The 26091-nt window shown below is 42.8% G+C and overlaps 1 protein-coding gene across 1 annotated transcript in view; it reads right to left on the bottom strand.

The window, feature by feature from the left end:
• The window catches only part of adgrl2b.1 (adhesion G protein-coupled receptor L2b, tandem duplicate 1), a 60416-nt gene extending 41827 nt beyond the window's left edge, over nt 1-18589 (bottom strand). The window contains exons 1-3 of the mRNA XM_080836892.1: nt 18466-18589; nt 4712-4925; nt 467-576 (exon numbers count right to left, since the gene is read on the bottom strand). Of these exons, the coding sequence (XP_080693018.1) occupies nt 467-576; nt 4712-4925; nt 18466-18541 (400 nt within the window). The 5' untranslated portion in view covers nt 18542-18589. The remainder of the gene's footprint in view (nt 1-466; nt 577-4711; nt 4926-18465) is intronic.
• Between the last annotated feature and the right edge of the window lie 7502 nt (nt 18590-26091).

The raw sequence follows: 26091 nt of genomic DNA, 5'->3' as shown, positions 1-26091 counted from the left end.
AGCACACACAAGAGAGAAAGATTGCACAAATGGGAAAGAGTACATCTGGAAAGGCGACGGAAATAAAGCAGATTCAGAGGACTTGATTCTGGTGATATCAGCGAGCAGCTGTGATCACCAGCGTTCGACAGCTGTGAAGGCGAGGGGTTGTGAACAGGGTTAAATTCTGAAACAAAATGTATGCAGTGAGGCAAACAGCAACGGAGGAGTGAAATTCACAGTAGAAACGGCACAAACACCTGCATGTACATGGCATAATACATATACATTTTATATAACACTGCAGTTAGTGGTGTTCTGACAGTAGCTACAAGTCTCATATAACATGGCACAAGGAACAGAACAAAGTGAAATACAAAATATGTATTGCACAAACCTTGACATGCATGCAATCCAGTTACGTATGTATTAAGGTGCTGTTATCATATAAATGGCCTGAAATCTGAAGACAGTTAAGGTTACTTACTGTAAGGGACACACTCGTACTGAACCTCAAGGTACTTATAGGTCCCTGGGCAGGGATCAGGAAAGACATCTGACCCGGTGACGACAATACATTGTGTTCGATTGTTACACCTGCAAAAGACAGACTGAGTTTAGAAACTATATCCCTAGACTTGTGAATTTTCTTCCAGGCAGCGTCATATGTATGAGTAGTGAGGGTGTATGAGTAGTGAGGGTGTATGAGTAGCGAGGAAGTATGAGTAGTGAGGGTGAAAGCTGCTGAAGGTTTATGGTGAAATTGTTACATTCTAGAGCATTTCTCTCTTAGCAAGTTTAAAGAAAAAAGAGAAGAAAAATAATAGTAGTTCTTTGAAAGTGAGTGAAAGCAACTGGCTGAATGCAATTCAAAAATACAGACACAGGCCTAACTGTTGTTTCGTTCAGTAGTGTAAATCTCCAAAATGTCTCCTAAAAATGAAATCCATCCAATTTTTATCAGAAAGGTAAGAAAGGTTTCTTTGTAAAGCTTAGAGGTGACCTTGCCTTCGAGGTTCTTAAGCTATATGAAAATGTGTGCGTGTTGGCGTGTACGTGTGTGTGGCTATTTATTCTGCAGGATGTGTGTGCACTGTATATACGCATGCAATGGAGAATCTTTTTGTGTAAATAAAAATGAAATTGGTTCAGCTTCAATCAAGCATCCTCTATGCAGAGAGATTGGTGACACAATAGCAAACAGATATCCGTCCCAAACATTTGCCATAAAAATGGGACTTTCAACAACTCGCAGTCTGGTGCTAAATATTTAAGAAGGTCAGAAACAAAGTCAGTAAACTCTTTAACAGTTCATGAATTAGATGAATGCTAGTGTTTGGTTTGTGTTGGTCTCATTAACACAGCATGCAATCACTCCCAAAATAATTAAAACTTCCGTAAATTAATTTATGCACTCAGCTATTGCTGAAACAATTCATGAATAATATCAATACAATATGCAGCCACAATATGACTGTAGATTTATCCGTGCCAAAACTGAACTTTATCTTTTAAAAAAACCTTACCAACAGCTATCACAGACGCCACCAAAGTACTTCTTTAAGGAAAATGGATGAGAATGGAAAATAGGAGCACAGAACTCATTCATATCTGCTCACATCTGCTCATGTCTGTCACTCAAATAGTCACTGTAATAATAATATACGTATAATGATTTCATTAAACATTAAACAGTCACATATATGAACACTGTTGATTGAGTATAAATATAAATGACTGAGTCTATCCTAAAACACTTCTGGAATCCTGTTGCACTTGCAATTTAGAATTGCGTTGTCCTTGCGTCATTTACAATCATTACCCAGACAAGCGTCACAGGTGACACATTTCCACATCCTCACATGTGACTATGAGACAACTGTGGCTGTGGGCAACCCTAAAGCCCCAGACTGAAAATATTAATTAAGAGCAATTTCATTATCCCCTGCCCAGGGCCAAAACTGCAAGTTATTCTGAAGGGGAAGATAGCAAAGGAAAGGTGGCTAAGGCCCTTGAGAACTTCCTGTTCCCAAATAATAACATAAATATATATAATACAATATATATATTCACGTCCATAGTTTTTTTTTTTCCTTTTTCCATCTCTCTCCCTCTCCCTCTACAATGACATGCCAAAGACACATGGTAAGACCACCATTTCTGATTGACCAAGACACCATGCATTGACAATAAACATGAAGAAAAAAGAGAATCTAGGTTATTAGCATACATACACAAATGCTCACTGGTTGCACACCCTTTGGGACTTGCTAAACCCCTTTTGTTCAATGTTCAGAGCTTTCACTTTGACCTTAGTCACCACTGTGATAACACAGCCCCCTCTGAAAATGGTACATGAATTACAGGCGGGTGTGGGTGAATTATACGGGGGGGGGGGGGGGGGGGGGCATTATAAATGAACATGCCCCAACAGTTAAAAAAAAAAAAAAAAAAAAGAGCAATCTCTCTGGGCATACACTTGGTATGCACCTTGAGGAGAAGCTGTCAGCTCCACTGCTCTTTTCCCCCCCGGGAGTTTTGTTTTTGTTGAACTCAGCATGACCCTGTCTGGCCTCATTTGAGACGTAACTGTGTTTTTAAAAAAGAAACAATCGTTAGGCCGGCCTCTTTGTTCTCCAGGCGATACCCCCAACAGCAGGGCTGGCCAGTTGGGACGCACAACACTTCACAGGGTAAACCAACTGTTAAGGAAATGCACAGACTGCTTTAGTTACTTAAGTACTTAAGTTTTATAGTTACATAAACATATGCAAGGACAGTGACATTATTACCCTGACATAAAGGTGCAATGCTGTGGTTTGATGTGGCTGATTTTAATTAAAGTGTTCCAAGATTGCTTCATTTTTTAGGGAATTCAGGTTTTTACAAACCCACAATGAGCACGGGTGTCCTGTGCTGTCAATCAAAAACTGATATTGCCCAAAGGACAGTCTTTGATGTGAAGAGTTTAATGTTAATCTATTCCAGTGATAAGACCACTGAAATTTATCATTTCATTCGCCTCTTTTCTGAAGCCACTGTTGAATATTCATGATACAGATTAATGACTGCATGAGTAACTTTCTCAGAATGGAAGACTTTTGGGAAAGGCAAAAAAACTTTAAAAAATAAGTGATACCTTGACTCTGTTGTCCTTGAGACATTCTAACCTTGTTAGCCCCGCAGCTACAGTTCTGGATTTCCATTCCACACACACTTAACTACACAGAGAGCAGATAACTAATAAAATATTTAAACTGAGAGGCAATTGGATTGAGTACACTTTGTTATAATAGTTGATGAGGCCTTGGTTGCATGTGTGAAGTGAGCCTTGGTGGGTACATGTGCTAAAGATGCTGTAAAAGCAGCACTGCAGATGATATAAATAGATAAAAGCATGGTTCACAAATGATGACAACACACATAATAGGGGCTTACTGCAAGGAAAGAAGCTAAATATGATGAAATGTTATCCCCCAGACCCAGACTTCACAGATGGTAGCGGATAGCACACGAAAATGGTCAATTAAACATTTATATGCATGCAACACATTTGGTGTGTAGTTGTATTGCCATTGTCTGATCTTATTCTAAATCTATCTTCTCTGTGTTTCTTTCTATCAAAGCACACCAAAAAACTTATATCGTCCCAAAGATGAACACAGAGACTTGTGTATCTTGTACTCCCTCTCTTAGGAAGGACGGCATCGCCTATGGACTCAGCATCAAAACATGGATATACAGTATATGATTCCCTTGATACACAGAAAGGCACAACCCAGTGAGGGTTCCTAAAGCCTCTGAAAAGTTCACAGGCCTGTGTACCACCAAGAAAGACCATGCGCGATGGAGCATGACCAGGCAGCTGCTACTGCTGGTTAGCAGTGCATTTTAGTCAACGAATGGAGTTGGTTGCGCCTTATGCAATTTTAATCTGAAGTGCTTTAAATATACACTAGCCAGGTGGCTAGGTCTTCGGTGCAGTGTGTGTGTCTGTGCATGTGCATGTGGATCTCTATCACTTTGTGTGTGTGTGAGTGTGTGTGTGTGTGTGTGTGTGTGTGTGTGTGTGTGTGTGTCTGTGTGTGTGTGTGTGTGTGTGTGTGTGTCTGTGTGTGTGTGCGCGTGCGTGTGCAAACACAGTGTGGTAGCAACACAGGGGTGTCCTGGGAGAGCCGCGCAAGCAGAAGTGTCACTAATATAAATGGTACGAGGGCAAAGCATTACTCAGACTGGGGGACCACGCCATAGCGCCGCCACACAGGGAATTTAAGTGAGGCGCACCGGAGCCCTGAGAGCACGCTGCTGCTGCTGGAGCTGCTGTATGATAGAGACAGCACACCCTCCCCCCACCAGTTAAATGGTGTGGACACGGCGAGGATGACGGATTACATGTATATATGTCAAGGAGTGCAGAAATGTGGCAAAGAGACGGGGAATATAACCTATTAGCAGGATTAATTGGCCGAGCTCGTATTTCAAACCTTCGATAATCCCATCCGTGTAAAGTCGCCGTGAGAGCTGTACTAAATTAATTTGGAATGTGCCGTTAGGCTGCTGCATCACGCGCAGATAATCAGGCTTCCTTTTTGGCTGGTGGCTACCTTTCTGTGTTCTGCAAAGCCATAACTATAAAGGCAGGATGAAAATGTTTTATCTAGATCCATCTCTTCAGCAGGAAATGAAGTCCACATTTCTGGTCTGGCAATGCAGGGCATGAGAGAGTCTTTACCTTTGCGATATGATTTTGTAGGCATCGGGGAGGTAGCAGTTGACATTTTCCATCTGGAAAGGGTCAGCATCACAGATCTTGTCATCGGTGCGGCCGTAGTTTGCCGTCTCAATCATGATGACGTCGCTCCCCGGGCAGCGGAGATCGATGGGGTAGCCCTCGCAGGAAAGCTCCCGCCTGACCAGGCCAAAGGGCAAGGCAGCACGGCTGAATGCTGTGAAGGAAACACACAAATGTAGAGTCAACGCAATGGCATATGGACACAGGTTCATCTCTAGCTTCCTTTAAAATTCTGCAGAAGTTTAATATCTATCTTCTTGTGATCCGTTTTAGTGTAAACAGGAAGACTTAGAATATAAGTAAATGATGGCTGGGGCCTGTTTAAATATACATAGGAGATTTACAAAAAATGAAGTGAAGCAAATGCCAGCATGTCATGCTGCATTAATTATCTATTTAGGTGCACACCTGTTTTGATTTAGATAAAGACGCAACCACACTGAGTGAGTAGAATTAATGGTTAATTAAACTGATTGAATGAAAAGTGCATTAAACATGGAAAGCGTTCAAAATGTTGATTTTTGTTTAGACCATAACACAAAAACCTTTCAGTAACTCCCAAGATCATGTCATTCAGAAATACGCATTATACAAATTGGAATTGATATGTTTCTTCATTAAACTGCACAAATGCTGTTTGTTTGTAGGGAAAATAAAAATTCTCCATTTTGTGCTCATAAAATACTGCTGTGTATCAAGACTCCTGAAAATTACTCAATGTCGAAGCTACAATTGAACACACACATTCATCTCAACTGACTTTATGAATTTCCAGGGAGTCATTGAAGCCTCAAAGTGAATTCAAACTTCATAGCTTCTGGTTTACTGTGAGTACTTCCAGTATCACCAAAGGAAGGCAGAAAAAAAAACATTTGTCTCAGCAGCATGAAATGTAATTTAACCCATTTTACAGTCCTGACGATCGAAGGGAGGTCTGTCTGGAGTTTACACTGAAGGAACAATCTATATGTCATGCTCTACAGACATGAGTCAAAAAAAGGCTCATTTACTGCCAAAAAGCAGCGTTTACAGGACAATTAACTATTTCACACAATTGTGTTCTCCTTCAATAAATGACTTTGATAATGTTGCTCCTTTCCCCTGCACTGTGTCAAGCTGTGGATAATGATGGTAGAGAGATAGATAAACAGAGGAAAGGGGAAGAAAAAGATGCGAGGAAAAAGGAGACAGAAAGAGAGAATGGTTGAACTGAACACAAATTATGCTATAAGTAGACTGGAAGATGCGAGCTCCATAGTCTATCTGCTGCGAGGGAACTGCTAATAACCACAGTTGTTAGCAGCAACAGTGCGTCCCATGAGGGCACCTGCCATTTGTGTTGTCTGCTCCGTGCTCTCCAATTGGCCCCCTTTCAACCTGTTGCCTTGGGGAGAAAAAAAGAACACAGCCCCCCCGCCACCCCCCACCATTCACTCCAGACCACTGTCTTGCATTGACATTAACCAACTCATTTAGCACCCTGGCGCTAATTACCCAGCACCTTAAGATCCGACTGGGAGCCCCATTCCTTTGCGCATTGTTGGAATGGAGGGGGATTATGCCACCGCCAGAAGTCTCCAGTGTGAGATGAGTGCATTTCTGTTCCTTTCTCTCTTTCTTTCCTACGACATTTCTCTTGTGTCAGATTCACTCCCACCTCTCAGCCTTGCACTCAGCTCCCACCATTCACCCAAAGATACAAAAACATGTTTTTCTTTAGTCCTCGCTGGTTACATTTGTTTAGTTAGAGGCGAGAGAAATATCTCTTTTAGAGATATAAATCACTGTTACAGAGAGAAAAATGGGATTGAGATATAAATTCAGGCACATTTCCTGATTTCTTAACAGTGCTCTCAATAAGTTAAGATTCCTTTAAGTTCCTCGGTACTCTGTTTCATGAATTAATGAGTACCAGTGTGTGACAGACTGTAGTCACATCTGGGCAGATATATCATTAGGCTGTACATTCGGTTGTAAAACTGGTGAAGCTCAGAGCACACTGGTGTGAAGGAGAGGCAGCCCAGCAGAGCAACACAGACGCACAGAATCCACTAACCCAGTCCAATGCAACATAACTTCATGATAATAATGGAAAACATCGATTAACAATATTTCAAGAAAATGTTTGAGTTCAGAAAATACTGGCTGTTGAGGTGCTAGGCTAAAAAAAAAATCTGGTCCTGTGTTGACTGCAGCCATCCATAACTTCAATAAAGATCTGGCCGAAATGGTGCAGGAGCAAAAACAGGCCACTCCCTGGATTCACCGCAAAGACTGATGAATGGTCCAGCGGCCATTGCTCATAGTGTGATGTGACAGGTTTATCACACCAAGAACAAAGTGCAAGGAGAGCGGGCGCGCTTCAAGAGTTTTCAAAACTATGCGAGACAAACCGGGCGAAGATACTGCCTCGGTGTACGACCACCCCTCACAGCAACCCCTGCCGCCAACAGCTCACCACCGATCCACATACATCACAGATCTGTGGTCTGATCTCCAACAGCTGTCAAGAGAGGCCTTACGATTGATGAAGCCTGGGGCTTGCCTACCACCTCCCCCCAAGTCTTGGATGGATCTCTGTGGGCTCAGGGAGTACGAGGCAGTAAATCAATAACGGGGAGAGGAGTATCTAGACTGACCTGGGAGCGAACAACAAATTACTTTGCCATTCAGTATCAGGCAATCGGTATCTGAGGAAAGACCCACAAAGCCTGCTCTGTCACTGGTGGTATTCAACAAAGTAAATGACTCTCTAACACTTTAAATGACCTAATCCAAAACACTTGAAGAAAGCGGCCCTGAACACTCGAAGAAGGTGGCAAACAGTGGTCAATACAAGTATGAAAAGGTAGTTAGACAGTACATTTTTCCCCCACTTTTTTCTATATATTTTCAGTTTGAACAAAAAAAAATCCAATTTCTATTCACATCCTTCAGCTAGGATTGCAAACACTTCACTTTACTTCTGTTGTGCCTGAAGAATGCAGTGAGTAGTCACTGGCACTCATGACTTTCAACACAAAGAGCAAAGACAAACAAAGCTCCAGCCCAACTCCAGCCGTTGAAACTTCTCGCTCCCTCTCTGTCTGTCTTCATCTTGTTTTTTCTTTCAAATTAAATCATGTTAAGGGAGTGTCCTAAGAAGTAAATAATATATAACATGGAATGCTCAATCTGATCACCATGGCAACCGGTCCAGCAGTGCCAAGATTGGCTATGATCCTCCTTCTCCTTGCCTTGTTGACACGGAGCCTTATCAGGCATTCTGGTCAGTGACTGGGAAAAGTAGCTTTTCTTATGCCTCCTCCTGACCACCTCCCTAAGCCTGCTATTGAACTCAAGTGAGCAGGCAGTGGCCAATACTGACACACAATGCGTTGCATTCAGGGAGCCTCCCTTCTCTTTCAGTGCGTGAGCCATAATTTACGGGTAGGAAGAACTTCCATAATACAAATTTTGTTTTCTATCAACACCCTTGAAATTGGATGTGGCACCAAGCCCCAGCTGAATGCATTTGGACAAAAATTGGTGGTGGTGTTGGTGGTGTGGGACAAGTGGGGGAAAAGGATGCACTCCAATGGCACACTGCCATGATCAGAGGCGTACTGGGAAAACAAAACTGGGTCAAAATGTCATCTCACTCTGGCCGTCTGGATAGCAAACTAGCTCATAAGATGACCCGTGCAGGTTCTTTTAAACTCCTCCTGCCAAAGTTTTGGTTGGGGGTGGCTGCCCTGCCAAGGAGAGACTTATCCTCAGCGACCTGTGACCTCCACAAACATCCCTCACAGGCGTGAGTGTACCAGCGTGTACCAGTATTTTGGGTCTGTGAGAGAGGCTAGACCTCCGTCTCCCTCGCGGGCCAGACAGAGTGACGAGAGCCAATCCAGAAGGGAGGGGGAGGGGTGGTGGTGGGGAACACAGGCATTTGGTGACGCTTGTCACCCTCCATTAACGGCCCTTTGATTGGCCTTTGTGGTTGTGGAAACGGCAAACAGCTGCATGCAAATTCACCATGGTCCCCCCTGGGCTGGTCCTTATTGTTCTGGGCTTGGGCTTGACAAGGACGCTCTCTCAAGGGTGGGGGTGAGGGCATGGGGAGAGAAGAATGGCACCATGGTGGACATAGAAGGAGACTCCTGGAGAGCGCTTCTCTTTTTTTGCGATATTACTAGCCACGACATCTTGGAAAGAAAGAAGAATCTCCAAGTCAAGCGTTGCCCCCATTGCGCTTATGCCTCCATAATCCAATATACAGACAAAGAGAAAGCATACAGAAAGTTTCCAAAAGATGAAGTCAAGATTTTCAAGGGGATTTAGAAAATAGGCAGAAATCAAAAGCATATTTGAATACTTCTCATACCAGAACAAAGCAAAATAAGGTTTTCTTCTTTCTCTCTTTCATCTGGGCTCGTCTTTACTTTTCTTCTTATCTCCTCTTACTCAAAGAAGTGTATTCTTCTTGACTGGCCAAACAATTTATAGAAGAATAAAGAATAGATGTAAAATATCCCACCTTAAACAGAGATCAGAGTCTTTCTGCAACACGAACGAATTAGCTGTGCAACAAAACAGCAGAGCAAATGCTGCTGTAAGTGACTGCTGTAACTCTCATAAAACCACTTATTGCCATGTTCAATAGTTCTTTCCTGCTTCTGACTATCAGCAGTGTAGAAGTATAGATTCTGGGCCGCATTGCTCCTCTTTACACTGGAGCTAGCGTTCGTTGTGAAAGACATACACAATGTGCTATTCCAGTCGTCAACGCATGACAGCAGGAGAAAAACTAATAGATTGTGAATTCCTAACCATGGAATGCCTCTGTGAAGCATACAAGGACACGTCTCACTGTCTCATGTAACATTCATACCAGTCCACACCGCCTCCCGGTAAATAGCTACTAGTGCAGGTGGAAGGCAAGACATGGTTGGATCCAAACACAAAAACAAACCTTCCCAAGTGCTATCGGGTACACTAGATTCCCCTGTGTCTATTCTGAAATAACAGGACAAGTGTGTGTCCATCAGTGGCAAGGACTCATTCTGCCCAGGCCGATCTGCTTTCAGATGCACTTAGCGATACAGCAGCTCAGCATTAGCTTCTTGAGGTGCGATTTATATTCATGACAAACCCGTTCTCTACGGCTCATCTGAGGAATGCTTTTTCTCCATAGCAGCAAGAGTGAAAGAGCCAGAGGAGCAAATCATGCACAGCATGCGGATTCTTGATTTTTTTTCTTTCATTCTCTTTTGTCAATTTTTTCCCCTGTCTCTCCTTATTTTTGTCTTACATTCATTCTGTTTCTTTCTTTATTCCTTTTTTGAGTTTGCTTCCAACTTTCTTCTTAATTGCGGGTGTCAATACTAAAACTAAATTCAAAGAATGCTGAGGTAAACCTTCCTGCGTGAAAGCCAAAGGATGTCTCGCCATGGCTAGACACTTGGAATCCAACTTTGATCTCCCCTCTCAAACTCTAATACGAAGGCGTGGTTGAACCTGCCAAAACTTGTGCCTTTCGCCTCTCTTGGACACAAACAGAAACTCATGTTAACTCATGTTAAAAGTCACAGGAGTGGTTTAATATTTTTCTCTCTTGCCTGCAACACATTCCAGGCTGACGGTTATGGTGAAATACACGTGTCCCCATAGGGCAAGTTGTATAACAGGATTGAAAGCATCTGAAAACATTATCTCTGCACAGGTGCATCATATAAGGCTGCAGCTCAGTAACAGCTGATTCCTCCTAAGAGGAGCGTGAGCTACATCAAATCAGCAGCATGCCAAATGGGCCTCAGAAAATCAATATAGACGCCCTTATGGCAATCTGACTGGCTTGTTTAATCTGGCGCTTAATTCTCCATTAATGGAGACTATGACCCTTGACCTTATTCTTCCCTGCCAGCAGAAGCCATTTTAAGGAGGGAGGTATGATTCATAATGAGGCATATGCTCATAATCCTCCAAGGACTGCAAAGGTAATCCATACTAAGACTCCTCAAAATTCCCTCTAGAATTCACATTCATTAATAATGCACCTATAGTCATAGATAAAAAAAATGGTCCCCATCGGATGCCGTGGATAAAATACCGTTTGTCTGAAGAAGAGGTGCGACGGCAATTCTGTCCTTCTATCTTAAGTGATTGTTGTGTCTTATTGCTTGTCTATTATCAGACATGTTATTTGCACCCTATTAACACATATTTAAAATGAGTCTAAACTGGATGTCAACATGTGCCAAACGCTAATAGCAAAAAAAAGCCTTCTGGTTTGAAAAAGCTTCAGTTAAAAGGTATATAGAGGGAGAATGAAAAAAGAGAGAGAGAGAAGAAAACAAGGAGCGTGTCAAAACAGCCATTTGTTCATTGTTGTGAAAGAACCAACTGATTGGACTGTCCTTAAATCCTAAAATGTTGGCTTTTTTACTCATGGCTGCACACTGTCATTGAAAGACAGAAAAATGGCCTTCCCTTGGTGGCAGGTTTTATGACTGCATTTATGTCCAATGAACTGACCTTTACCTTCAGTTCACAATACAGTCATTTGATTGGATTTTCTTTGGAACTTTTGAATACTTTGCTAAAAATGAACAGCAAAACCAGAGCATTCTTTGAATAGACCACTTTGATATGTGCAACATAAAGAATTCTTAAAAGCACTCCATATTGGGGTGGCAAAAACACCCAAACACAGTTTCCTTACATTATCACAACCAACACTTTAATAAAATATCTTGTTAAGTGTTACAGATATAATACCTACATTCTATTTGGCTACAACACAATTCTTTCATTTGTGTAACGTTTTTTTAAATACATTTCAAAACAATTAGTATTTTCTCAAAACATACCAGAGTTGCCTTTCCTTTAAAATACCATATGCAAGTAGTGCCTTTTTGCAGTGAGTAGATTGAGCAGGATGACATTTACTCGTAAGCAACGTAATGTCATAATTCTCTCTTATTAGTCTAGCAATTAACCTAATCAATTTACTGGGGCTTTTCAATGCTGTTTTTTCCCTAAAATAATCCACATTTCCCTTTCATCATGACTAATTTGTTCAAATATGATTGATGGCCAGTAGAGGAACAGACATTTAACAGCAAATGAGAGGCAAACACCCACTACAGCCAGCTGGCATTCCGAATGGAGTGAGAATGTGAATAGGAGAAGCCTTCAGCCGCACCCTCAGTGACCACTGGACCATATTCTCCAACTGTTATGAACTGCTGAAAATTCAGTGCTGAATTTTCCACAGCACACACAGACACCAGCATGGGTTTCTGGAAGGGTTGGAAGGAAGACCTAAATTAGCTCATCTCTACCTGGGCAAGACATCCCATGGCTCTCCTGATGACCAGACAACCCTGTTTCTTCACCTCCCACTGAAACTCCTTTGTTCTCCTTTTTTTCAGTGGGTAATCAATAAAGCTCACAAAACTAAAGAAAGAAATAGAAATAGCGGTCAGGAATGAGGAAGTATGGAGGAAAATATATTAAGAAGCCTGACTACTACCTTTTGATACTGTTCGATATGATAAGTGATGTCATCATCAGGGGCCTTTTGCGCAACCGCTAGGTACACAAAAGCGTATCCAGTCAAACATAAATAATGAGAAGCTTAAGCCTACTGAGGCCTTTCAGCTGAGGCATGCACCAGTCCTTCACAGCGATTTAAATGTCACTGGTGAGGGTCCAGGATTTAGCAGAGTGCTAAAAGTGTCCCTCAACATTTCACCAAGCAAGTGGAGGAAGACAAGGTCCAGATGCATTCCGCTGCCAGAGACACCTTTATCTCCTTGAGCTGCCCATTTGGATTGACTTAAGCGCAGTGACCTTGCTCCCCCTGTTCCTGTCTCCTCCACACACACACACACACATACAAGCACACATACAAGCGCACACACACACACACACACACACACACACACACACACACACACACACACACACACACACACACACACACACATGAGACACACGCACACAGCAGATCTAACTCGCCCCCTCCACCACCCAGAAGTCGATAGGGGGGAACAAGCAAGGCCACTGATAAGGAAGCTCCACATCGGGAGACCTTGATGACGGACGGTTTCCTGTCCTCCTCCTCGATAAGTCTTTGTGCCCTGTGCACTCAATAGGGGAATATGCGACACGGAAGGGTCAATAGTGATAGCGCAAAGCAAACAAAAACACTCTTTGTGTTCTGAATTTAGATGACATTTTTTCCCCACTACGCACACTTATTGAATTTCCCGCACTGCAGAGTCTGCTTGCCTTATCTGGTTCTGTTTATACCTGCAAATCACCTCTGGAGTCTCTGTTTGCAGGTGACCCAGCCTCACGTGACATTTAATTCCCCAGCACAAAAGTGCGGTCATGCTCGATGGCAGTTTGAATAGATTACTCCCGCACTGCTGCAAACACTCAAATCCTCCTTTTGAAAGACATTTAATGACACCCATCTACTTAATTATGTTCTGGCATTTGTTACCTAATTAGTTTTAAGTCTAATGTCTATATTGCCTTTGCCTCCAAGTGAATAATAATAATAATAATAATAATAACAAGAATAATAATAACCACCATCATCTATAAGCATCTCTTAGAAAGATAAATGGCAGCGGATTAAACACAATGCCCATGTGCTTGTAATATTCTTGCACATTCGTAATTGTAACAAGATGAATGTTCCAAGCAGGCCCTCGGAGAGCGAGATCCTCTTTTACAAACAATACGTCTTACTAAAGTAAACTCCCCAAGACACATTCATGTTTCAGAATTAATGAAAAAGAAATGGCTGGTTTGCCGCTTGAGACAACATTACTGTTGGAATGAATTAGAGACAAGTCCGTGCGAAGGCTGAATTTGCAGTGCTTAATAAGAGTAAACTAAGAGAAGGATTTTCTGCACTTATTATTGCACGCCTTCATCTCAGGTTGTCTCGTATTGCATAAATATTGGTTTACAACTGGTGAGAAATCCCATTGTAGTAAGCCTATCCTGACAACTTGATTAAAGTTAAAAGCCTCCTTTATAGATTAAATGTATTGCTTTGTCATAACAGCTGTCAACCAAGTGGACCACAAAATGGAATACACAGGCTGCAGGAGCTTACATTAGGGGAAAGTGTTCATTTATAACCACACTCCCATTCTATACTTTTTCCACTGATACAATGCAGATCTCCCCATAACAAAGTTGGGATGAGCTCCACCATAACGCTATGAGGGCGTACAGGGAGGACATGAATGGGGGGAAAAAATTCCATACGCTGTAATCCTCGCACCCATTGCTTACACTCAGGTGGGTGAGAATGGATTTGGATCGTGCAGCGTTGACAGCGAAGGCTAGATTTACAGTCCAGCTTACGTACCGAAATCAAACTGTCAGCCGGCGCTGCTCCCACCCCATTAGGTGGGCCGTGCGTTCATCACCGGGACATAAAGTCGAGGAGTTTTACAGTCAGATGTAAATACGCACTAATGCACAGGCATACCTCACTCAGGGTGGGGGTAAATCCTCAAGGGCCCATGGGAACGCTCCGACTGAGGGGAGTTTACCCCAGCGATGCGCCGCTCCGCTCCGCATCTGCACTGACCCCGCTGGGGGTCGCACTGCCTTTCACTCTCTCTCACAATGAAGAACTGATCCCTGGCCTGCTCTGCTCATCCTCCTTGATTTATTTGACATTCCTCTCTTCTTCGGGGATATTAATTATCAACCAAAAGCAGCTATGTCTCCCTTCAAGTAGACATAGGGATTAGACGCTTCCTCCCCTAACATGTAAAGGGTGGTGGGGGGTGGCGCTTGATGCAAAAAAGAGAATTGCCAATGCTTCCAAGGAATACTTCATGAATTATCATGAATACTTCAGTAAGCAGACACGCACAAGTTGTTCATGGGAACACACACACAAAATGAATCATGGTTGCAGATATTCTGTGATGCAAATATTCATTGGGTTAATTCCAGCTGAGTGCAAGACCCAGCTGGGGTATATGAGGCTAAATTCATGGATGTCCCTTAATTGTGAAGTATTTATAGCTAGAAAAAACACTAGATTCAAAAAGTGATAAAGCAGGCTCTAAAAAACTACACCCTCCTCCTACAGGTACAACCTTTCACAGACATTTAAGGTAGAGCACAAAAAGTCAATATTTAATCTAAATGTTCCTAGCACACATTGACATCTAGTAATGAATGCAATAGGTAGGTAGGTATTGCAAATAAAAACTTAAGTAAAACAATCAGACATTAATATTTTCAAAAACTATCACCCCATTTTAGGTTCAATATCAGAACAACCACAGCTTAAATGTGTGTGTAGGTTCCACGACTCAGACCTAGATCTTACATCGCTCACATGACAAAAGTAACAGCAGTCTTGCTTAAAATGCCCAGTTAACTTGACAGATTTTTGTCATTGACTAAATGGAGACGACTGCAGGGTCGCATCAACATGCTTTTCTATACCTTTTTCTATTGTCTCACACACATTTTCAATGTTTTCCTCTGAGCTGTTTCCAACACAATCCTGGACAGACATGCAACATCTTCTGACACAGTTTAATCTACATACAAGTACAAAACTAAAATCCCCGCCTGGCCTGGTTGGAGTCAGTCTCCTGCAACCACATTCCTTCCAACACGTCCGTCATGGCCAGATTACGGAACAAGCGATAAGGCCTTTCTTGTTTCATGGATGATTTCCGTTTGGACAGAACAGCACAAGAGAGGGATAAATCATATCTTTGCGTGCTTGTTCTGGGCGCGCTATTTCATCAGTCATCTGTGAATCTCCCAGTGGCAGTGCTGCGATAATTCACGATAGCCCTGTCATGGACCCCTATGATTCAGACATGCACAACGGGAACGAAAAAAAGAAAATAAAGAAAATAAAGAAAACAAAAAGAAACTGAGCGTAAACGTGGATGACAGAATGGACATTTATGACTGAGGACAAATGTAGAGCTCATGCAGAATGGCAATCGGATCTCTCTCTCTCTCTCTCTCCCTCTATCCCTCCCAAAAACAGAGAGAAAGACAAGCCCACTACAGACCTTCCACTTGGAAGGGAACACAGTCAGACCTCTCTTGGAATGACTCTTACAGCCTTTGTATAAACTAATCTGGTCAGTGTGTGTTTGTGTGAGAGAGAGAGAGAGAGAGAGAGAAAGGGACTGGCTATTTGTCAACTTAATTCAGGAACAGGTTCAGCCAGTCTTGCCCACTGGCATCTGTTCCTGAACAGGATAAAGGGTTAGGTATTGCTGACCACAATCCCTGTGGTTTTAGTCTCTGAGACATGGCTCTGTAAGATTAAATAGCACTGTTTGATGAGATTTTCAGTGTCTGAAAAGTGCTGATTAAAAATATTTTACCTTCAAAAACACATGGCAAGAAATGCCTGTTTCTCACAAGGGGCAGTTCTGTTCAACACAAAGACGCTCAAGATTAAATCTTGGGGCATTTTCATTTCCACAGAGCATTTACACCTCCCTCCCTCAACAGGAGCTCGAATGCACTTGGCAAACAAACTCAACTCATGCAGAAACCACCGCTTTTAGTTTTCTGCCCACAAGCCAGGGATCTCTAAAGCACAACACACACACAGTGTTGCTCTATGTTGCTCTTGATCCCTTGTCTACACTGCGATGTCACAGACAATTAACTGCATATTCTGTCGTCGTCGTATCCCCATGTCAGAACCCTTTGGATGGGATAGTAGTCTCATACCTGGCGTTTATACATAACAGATATCCAAATGTCTACAAGTAAAACCGCACATGCTTATCCACCCCTCCTTGGCTTTGAAGATAATTACACCTATTACCAAGGCTTGGCAGGTGGAGGCTTGCATTCGAATCTCACCTTTTTGTGATTGCATGACCTAAATCCCATTGTAACTTAACTCTTTCTGTCTGTGGGTTACAGAGGTGGCCCACCCACCTCCTTCCATTCCTCACCACCTCCCCAACCCCCATCTGTTCTCCAAGTTCATGTTCCCACAACTTTCATTACAGACTTAAATCATGGGGGTGGAAGTGGGTTAAGCAAATCGTAGTTTTTAATCAGTGTCTGACAAGACACGCACACAGCTGAGCAACAGCAGCAAGTGATCAGTTGGCTCTAGGAATCACCACAAAACCTTGTTAGGCCCGTTGTGTTCACTGGAAACCTCTCTTGAGTGATTGGGGAATTCTACACTTGAGTAGCGTTAAATGATGTACTGAAAATATTAAACAAGTTTTAGCCTTGGGGACTATTTAGCTGTCCTGCATTCTTTGGAGATCTTTCAGCATATTCTTATACAGGCTAGCTATGGACAGGGGGGTGGGGGTGGGGGGGATTGTTTACATACTTCCTGGTTCCCTAAATTGTCACCAAAATACAATGATTGCTCCGTATCCAGGGGAAAACAAAAATCTCTCCCAGCGGAATTTCATTAAATGTTTCAACGCGTGTACAAAATGTTTCTGTGTAACTGATCACAAAGGCATATCATCGACCACAGCAAAAAAGAAGCAATTATCAAGGGCCTTTTGCGAGGCACCAGTGGAAATGTGGTTTGTACTTGAAAAATGCAAGTCCTTAAGGGGGTTAGGGTGGAAGGTAAATGACTTGTGGATGGATAAGACATTGTTTTCAGAGAAACCCACACACATTCCACCATTGATGGATGGGCAAAATGTTCATTCATTGAGTTGAGTGTGTTCACGTCAAATGAAACCAAAAACCTTGACTCTCTGCATGCCAAAGGAACTACTTAAAAAAAACATTCTCAGGCCAGACTCACTCAAAGCCCAAAGCAGTGGCCCCTTTCCAGAAGATATTTTTTTCTACTCTTGGGTGTTCTTGAGTCCACCCAAAATTACAATTCTGCAGGCAGAGCGGATATCAGTTTGAAAATCTGCCAACTGCCAAGAACCAATCAATTTTTAACAAAAACATTTCCATCACGTTAAAATCAACCCGAAATAGAGAAATCCACAAGACTGCAAAACACCAGCAACAGAAATGTACACATAATAAAGAAGAAAGATTTATTCAACTATGATCTGCAGTTTAGCTGTAATCAATGTTTGGCACACCAGTGTGTGATTAAATCTACTTTGTAGACAAGAGAAACGAGGAAAGAGCAGAAGTAGTAATGATTGTCATTATGCGCACAGAACCAGATCAGTGGTTTAGATGGGGTAGCACAGAGACAATTTTGTAACTACACTGGTAATTGCAACCAAACATGTTAATCAAAAGAAAAAAGTCAAATTTAAAGGGACAAAAACAGCTACAATAATGGCAACCACATCACACACTCTCTCTTTCTCTCTCTCTTTCTCTCACACACACACAGTACAGCTTTAGTTTTGCTTGTGGAATGTTATAAAAGCTGGCAAGGAAAGAGCGGAGAAGAGGCACATTCAAGAAACTGAAGAGTACAGGTGTGGGGAAAATGAGCAATCTGCATTGCAAAAGCACACATCTTGCCTCCACCAGAATTTGACAGATTTAGAAACCATATTTTGAACCATTTTAGAAATTTAAATCAGGAAAAAAAAATGCAACCCTTTTTTCTAACCATGAAGATATGCATTTATAATATTATGACTTTCCTGCATGAACTTCAAATGATGCAACATTCATCATCACTTCAGCCATTAATACCTTGCTTTGCTAATAATATGTCGACTTACCTTGTGAAATTTGAATAAGGGCCAGAGCCAAGAGCAGCCAGTGAACAAGTTGGCATCTCCATGGGGCAAAGGCCATCTTTATGCCGGTGTGGACACTCTCCAGATGCTTAACGACGAGCGCCAGTCAGTGATACTCAAAACAAAAAGCTCCAGGCCAAATGAGTGTCAGCGATCTGTGGTTCTTAGAGATTCCTCACCAATCATCTTCTCATCTGGAAGAGAAAAGTAAGAGAGAGGACAGTCATACATTTGTGCTTTCGGATGCTATGATGTATACATATACATATTTCTTCAATGAAAAAACTCTAAGTAAATAATGTGCATTGAACTTGCATGCTTTACTGTTCACAAACGAAAGCACTGATAATGGGCGGAAAAGCGTATATCTACTGGATCAGAGAATGAGGCATGTTTTGTCTATGAAACATAAAAGCAAACAAGCCTGTGATTGTTTTGGCCAGTGTGGTGAATTGCAATCTCTGTCTCGCAGGACAAAAGGAGAAAAGCTCAAACAAAAATAATCTCATGGGCTCTGTCTTCTTCCCTGGCTCGACTGCAGGATGTGTTACATGGAGCTACAAAAAGGATGTCATAAATCAGTAATCATCAGTACCTAGGAGTTCATACTTAATGCACATAACTTCCGTTTTTTAACACTTTAAAGATTATGTGCACCTTATGCCCCCTGGCAGGGCTCTGTCTCTCAGGCAACAACTTCATAGTACACATCACAAACACTGCATTGTGTGCGTGTGAGTGTGTGTGTGTGTGTGTGTGTGTGTGTGTGAGTGTGAGTGTGTGTGTGTGTGTGTGTGTGTGTGTGTGTGTGTGTGTGTGTGTGTGTGTGTGTGTGTGCCTGTGTGTGCATGCGTCGTGCGCCTTTTGTCAGGTTTCCTTATCTCAGGGGGGACCACAAACAACCCAGACTGCTTTGTCTGCATTTGTCTGCAAAGGTTACCATTTGGGATTGAGAAGAAGACTGGGCTCGTTATAAGTCCCCCCCAAAACACACTGAGAGATGGATGGCATGTCACATTCGCTCTCCCACACACAGGTATGTGAACCAACCAGCATGGATCAACACACAGACACAAGCACACTTTCGTATAATCCAGAAAATTGCCTACGCTAGTGCCTGGACAAACACACACACACACACACACACACACACACGGAGTAGATCATTTCTTTCCCAATCCAAAAAGGCTCTCTCCTTTTCACCGTTATTGCCACCACCCTCCCCTTCTGACTTCTCCGCATAATGTGCAAATCATAGGTAGGCTATGGACTTGGAATCATCTGAATTGCCCACTAAATTTCACACTTTGAAGTGTAGCGCACAAAAGCCTCCCCTGCTCCTCCTCTGAAGAGCCCCTCGTCAACTATCCTGATTATTTTATAATGAACCTAAATATGAAAGCTGCAGCTCTCTCTCTCTGTCTCTCTCTTCAGATCGGCCTCAAAGCTCCACTAATGCAAAAAAAGATATTTTTTGGTGAATCAAAAGGGGAGGACAAAAAAAAGTCTTAGAACAAAACCCTGAGAAACTTCACATTAGCATACAGAGGTGTAATTCAACTTCCCCTTATGTATTCAGCCATTAAGTGGTGGGAAGCAGGAGAGTCTTTTCATTTGCTGAAGTATATAAAAGAGGCTTGCAGGTCACAGTTGAAGAACAAAGGTACTGGTCATGCTGCACGTACAGTGCTGTCAGAGATACAGGCTGAGGTTCTACCCTGGAACCACTCACCATGCCTGAGAGCTGACCAAGGATCACGAGCGTAAATTGGCCTTTGAAACATAGCTATGGGCACCCAATGAGATCATCATGGCGAAGCCATAATTAAATCATGTCCACTTCACACAGACTGCCAGAGAGCCTAGCTGCTATCAAAGGCAGGGTTCGAAGTTCACCATCTCCAGAGGTGCGCAGCTCCTTTTGGTGGAGTGCAGCACGCGGAGCAGCCATGAGGAAGGAGTCATCGTCCTCAGACTTGGTTCCCGGTGCCGGGGAGCTCCAGTAATCACCGATGATGGACGTAAACTGGGGGGAAATCCCATGGCCTGCTGAGATGGCTGAGACACTTATCCTGGCAGACACCGGTGGCTGGGTGGGTGTGGGTGTTGCAGGATGCGGGTGGGGGGTGGGGGGTTAGGGTTGAGGGCCTGGACAGGCCAACCAGCTCGCTGCCTTTCCCCTCATTAGAGCGCTCACCCTGCTGAGGGAACACACTCTCTTTATGCCTTTAAGCTTATGCGCAGGAGCCAGCTATTATCATCCCCCTAAACACCGTTTTGTTTGGCAGATTTGAGACTGGATTTGGTCCGACTTGAAATAAAAGGATTAGCCGATTAGCATTAAGAAGCTTTCCCCCCATTCCTGATGGACGTATCATAATTTTTTGCGTCTGGACTGCAGGGATGGGAGCTACAGGGGAGGGGGGTGCACTTTCTCAAGCATGAAATGGTTTGCTTGAGTAAGGAAGTTGTTCAACTGATGATATGTATAATGTAATGCTTCCAAACAGGAGCATGTTAATACTTTTTGACTTTTAAAAGATGGAATTGAAGGAGATGCAAACATTTTTTTATCAAGCACAAAACCTAATCGGCTTGGATGAAAGTTTTACCTGTGAAACTCCTTCTCCAAACAAAGACTTCTCGAAACACAAAATCCACTGATGAAACTTTGAAGCAAACAACTTTGAACAAAGGACTCTTTTTTTGCTAAACTAAAAACACATCAGTCAAAAGGAAATTGTGGGCTGGAGAGAATAATTACGACTCCATTTCAGAAGGCACATTATTTCAGCTCTCTGGAACTGGCCTTTCACTTTGGTGTTGGATCTGTCATTGTATTCCCCCTTTCATAAGCGCAGCATTCAGCTAGGCATGGCACTCTGGGCATTCAAGCAATGTGATCAATCAGTAACGAAACCATGTTCATAATTATACCTTAAAGAAATCAGGTGCTTGATGTTAAATATGACTAACAGTCACAGTCACTGAACACTCCTTATAATTACTGCCATACATTAGAATACTTTTTCTTTTTTTTAAATCGTGCGTCTGTTCGCAGTTTCTTGTCACCCCAAATTCAGGCATTTGTCAGAAAGTAAGGAATAATGACCTACATACACTCTCTACATCTGTTTTTCTTCTCCTCCCACAGACAACGACAGCCCAGGAAGACAAAGTTGTCATCAGCACAGGGGGATGGAAAAAATTACAGTGCTGGCTAATTTTTCATGTTATCTAAAGGATGATAGAGAGAAAAAATAGCCCAGCTTGTAAATGGAAAGGAGGCAATTAAAATATAATTAAAATGAATGGGTGGAAAAAGATAGCCAACATGCCTCAGCATGAAATATGTGGCTGTTTGTGACGGCAGAGGCTGAATGAATGTGAGCCTCCCTCAAAGCCTGTGGCTGCACCTCTCAAGCTGGGGAAGCGACCCGGCGAGAGAATGGCACAGAGAGAAGAAGGAGTCCAACTTTCTAAGACTAGAGGGACTGAATGAATGGGAGTGAAGAGAAGGGAGAGAAGAATAGAACAGAGGAGAAAGAAAGGGGCGGGAGGGTCACTATGGGAGATTGACAGCTTGTGAGTGTCGCTTGACCTCTCTGGGTTCGCCTCCAAGTATTCTCAACGGGCTTAGAGGAAGACAAAATAAAGAGCAAGAATGTTAATTTATTTTCAATTGTAAGTTCGTGGAAAGGGGGGGGGGTGGATAACGAATGCATACATACATGCATATCAAATTAGTGGGGAACAAAACCAAATGTAAAGCAGAGTCCGACCAGCGAAACTCACACACTCACACACATCTAAAATTAAGACATGGTCTTGCATTTTCCCTGGGTATGCTCAGACCACCAATTCCGCCTGACTCAAACTTCAACATCTGCGAAACTCAAACAACCCCCGCCCGCCTAAAACCTAACACCCCCAACCCCCACGTATTTTACATTTAAGTAAGACAGGCAATGCAGAGCTCACTTGCATCTGGAAGGCTGTGGTATTAGACATTAGCATTTTAAAAGGAGGAGGATGTTGTATGGACAGACTGTAAAAAGAAGGGCTGATTAGCTACAAGACAAAAGACCAAGAGGGAGTGGGGAGGGGGATTGGGCAGGGCAAGCCATAGAGAAGATCTCCTTGGATACACCCCGATTTCTCATTCGTAGCCTTTCGGCGGCATTGCACTTTGTCATGACAATTCCTGGCAAGGCCACGGCAGCCTATGCTTTCCTCTCAAGGATATTATGTCATTTTCTTGGCTTTGGCAGTGTTGCAGAAAACTTGTCAAAAGGCACTGTAAGAGGGAGACAGGCATTGGATGCCACAATCAGGTGTGGGTGTTTTTTTTTGTTGCACTTTACAATGAGCAGTTGTGCTGACACCCATGGCTGTAGGGTGGTGTATGGGAGGGCAGAAAAAAGGAAATGGGAGGCAGCGAGCCTCCTCTGTGATGCTGGGTTTCAATGCCCGCAAACAGGAAACTATTAGGGTGAGCTAATGATCCAGTCTCAAATGTCATACAGGGCCGGGGAAACAACTCAGACGACTCTGTTTTAATTTGCATTATTGTTCAGTGGAAAGGCCTGTCGCTGCATAATAGATTCTTCTGACAAACCGACACAACTTCCATCTGAACTAATAGGACCTCTGCGATCACCATCATTGCGATCACCATCGCCTTTGCCTCATTACCTGGAGAGGTAGCTCTGCTGAATGCCTGACCCTAATGACAATGGATAGAGTGAAACATTCCCCTTCTGAACACACCGAACGCCACTGATTTGTAAAGGTTACAAGACCCTAATGAGAACTTAATGTATTCTGCTAAATTATCTTGATGCCTGTTCGGGATATGGCCAAAATGGAGATTATTTAAAGGTCACGTTCATTTATAGAAAAAGATGCTCCTCATAGGTGTGATTTCTCTCAGACAGGGGTAGTCTAATTTGCAATCGGGGCTTTTCAGAGCTTCCATTTGTATTCTCTCACAAACTGCAGAGCTCCTCCTGCGCCCTCTCCGCTTCCCTCATCTCATTCACTCGCATCACCCCTTCTTCTGTGGCTTACACTTACTCGCACTCAATCACAATTTACAAGAGAAACTGTGGTTGGCTTGACAACCTCACTTATATTTACCACAGACAGAATGACCAGTAATGCTTGTGATCATTCACTCAGCAAGGAGAAAATATGTCCTTTGAGGAGAAGCTAAGAGCATGGATCAACTGTTCAAACTCTCTGTTGGCCACCGTTTATTTACACACCAACACCGCCATGTTCTACACGACACCTGCACACCTTGCTTGGATTATTGCCGTGGCAGAGCATAAGAGATACAAATTCCAGGCTGTATTTCTCTCCTTTTCAACTGCTAATTCAAAAGTAAACTAGGTGAGCCTGGCTTCGGGGGATATATATACCATGGTGAATAGGGATTTAAATTACAGTCGGCAATTCATATATAGAATCGGGGAAATAGTACCATGCAAGGGGGTGGATCCAAAGGGACACAGACACATCCTCAGTAAAGAGAGGCAAAGTGAGGAGCTGAAAACAATCTAGTCCAGGTTGATGAGTAAGAGCACCACTCTGTTGCTTTAAATGAATAGCTTCAGGTTTGCATCTGCTTTCAGTCGCTGCGCAATCGTCTTGGAATAATGACTCTTGGAGGATCAGCGAGGCAGTCGAACCAGTTTCCCACGTTTCCCCAGTATTTATAACTCTGTGGTTTTCATGGAGCAAAAGAGCCCTTTTCAACTTGAAGAAAGCAGGGGTATCGCCCATGCCCATACATTTTCACTGGGAGCGTCGTGAGAGGTATGCAAGTGTGCCTCCTGTATGAGAGGCTGCAAATAATCTTTCCTTTAAAACCAGGGCAAACAAGTATGGCCCGGGGATAGCTTCAGCCTTGACACAACAAATATGAATAGAAGGGGTAGGAAAACAGCAGCAGCAGCGGCAGCACAACACCACCACACCGCCTCTCAAGGCTTCAAATAAAATGCTTCCAAGTAAGAATGTTGGACCAGTTTCACAGCTTTTCTCTGCGACCAGGCCTTGCTTAATCTCTGGCTAGCCTGCCGGTGGCTGAGACACTGACTTCCTTATTTCATTTTCAACCCCCCCAATCCCCAATCCTCTGCTCCAGTTTTTTTTCTCCTCTAGTACATCATTCCTGCGGGTGTTTGTGTAGTGTCCCTTAGTTACTGGGGAAGAGGCACAGCAGCCATGAGAGTTAAAAGCTTGCCCTGTCCCACTCATAAGAACAAGGTCATCAATAATTCACTGTCATCGGGAAGCATTATCTAACAGCCCGATTAAATTTTTAGCATGGTGAGTGACACACACATAGACACACACACACACACACAAACACCAGTACACACGCGCACACTCACACAGAAAGAAAAAGTGTACTGTAAGAGGACACTCTGGGTGGCAACAGTGTTCGCGACCGATGTGACCAAGCAGTAGTGAGGAAATTGTCCCTGTCAACTGACAAGTCAATCTTTCAGATGTCTACTGAAGGGGGTCTTACAAAAATAAATACCTTCATACAGTATATATAATACATTGTATTATTCCAACAATTAATAATTTAAAATAATCCAGAACACTGTTTACCATGCAGCTGCCATGGAGGTGAATTTATCTGATCTGCTGCATAATGGACATTTCCTCAATCTCGGTCTAAGTATTCTGAGTAAGTGCAGCAAATGCCTGAGGTATTTTTCATGTCCCTAAAATGGCAGCGACGCTTAAGAAGTTCTGAGGTAAATGCAGCTAATGCTTCTTCAGGGGAAGAGAGCCATTTTGTACTGAGTCTGGGTGAGGAGTGAGATAAATCCATCTGAGCCAAGATCAATTAGATCCAATTCCAGTGTAATTAAAACGTTCTACCAGAGGTCTTTGAACTCAACTGCACACCACTGCTAACAGGAATTACACCAAGCTACCTCGGTAACACCAACGGAAAGCTGTTGACCACTGCTTTAGTACTCACTTGACCCCCACATAAGGCAAAAGCATTTCAGTTTATCTCAGTGGCATTTGGCAGACTTAATTCTGACCTCAACAAAGTTAAATCTTCCCCTCACCCAAATTACCTGAGGACATTTTATACATCCTGACAGTTCAGGTGAATAGTATATTATGAGTAGGTATTGAGTGGCTGTGCTCTGACAATTGTATGGTGTACTTCTACATTCACAGTCTACTGAAATGACATCATTTCTTCACGCAATGAAATAATAGTATCTGTCACAGTGTTAATCCCATGCTTCCCATCATGATCAATGATGATGACATGATTGGCCCAAGTTTAAGTACCATTACTGTTTATCCACACAGGAAGATAAAACATGTATCTGATTGGAGTTTCTTACAGGAAAACAACAACTTCTCTCCATGAATTGTATTACTTTAACTATTAGCAAAATAAAGACTCAATCCCATGAGTGCGTTTGATACTTAACCATGCTCATCAGAGGAGAAGCAGCTTATGACTCTCCTAATTAAAACACGGCGCAATCAGCAATCACAATCCCTCTTGCCAAACTGTATTCAAGATATAATTTGCCTGGGTGATCAACAGCAAGCTCTCCC

This window comes from Sprattus sprattus (assembly GCF_963457725.1).
Source record: "Sprattus sprattus genome assembly, chromosome: 4".
Lineage (NCBI taxonomy): Eukaryota > Metazoa > Chordata > Actinopteri > Clupeiformes > Clupeidae > Sprattus > Sprattus sprattus.
The sequence above is the reverse complement of the archived record's forward strand: the minus strand, read 5'-3'. Positions and strand labels throughout refer to the sequence as shown.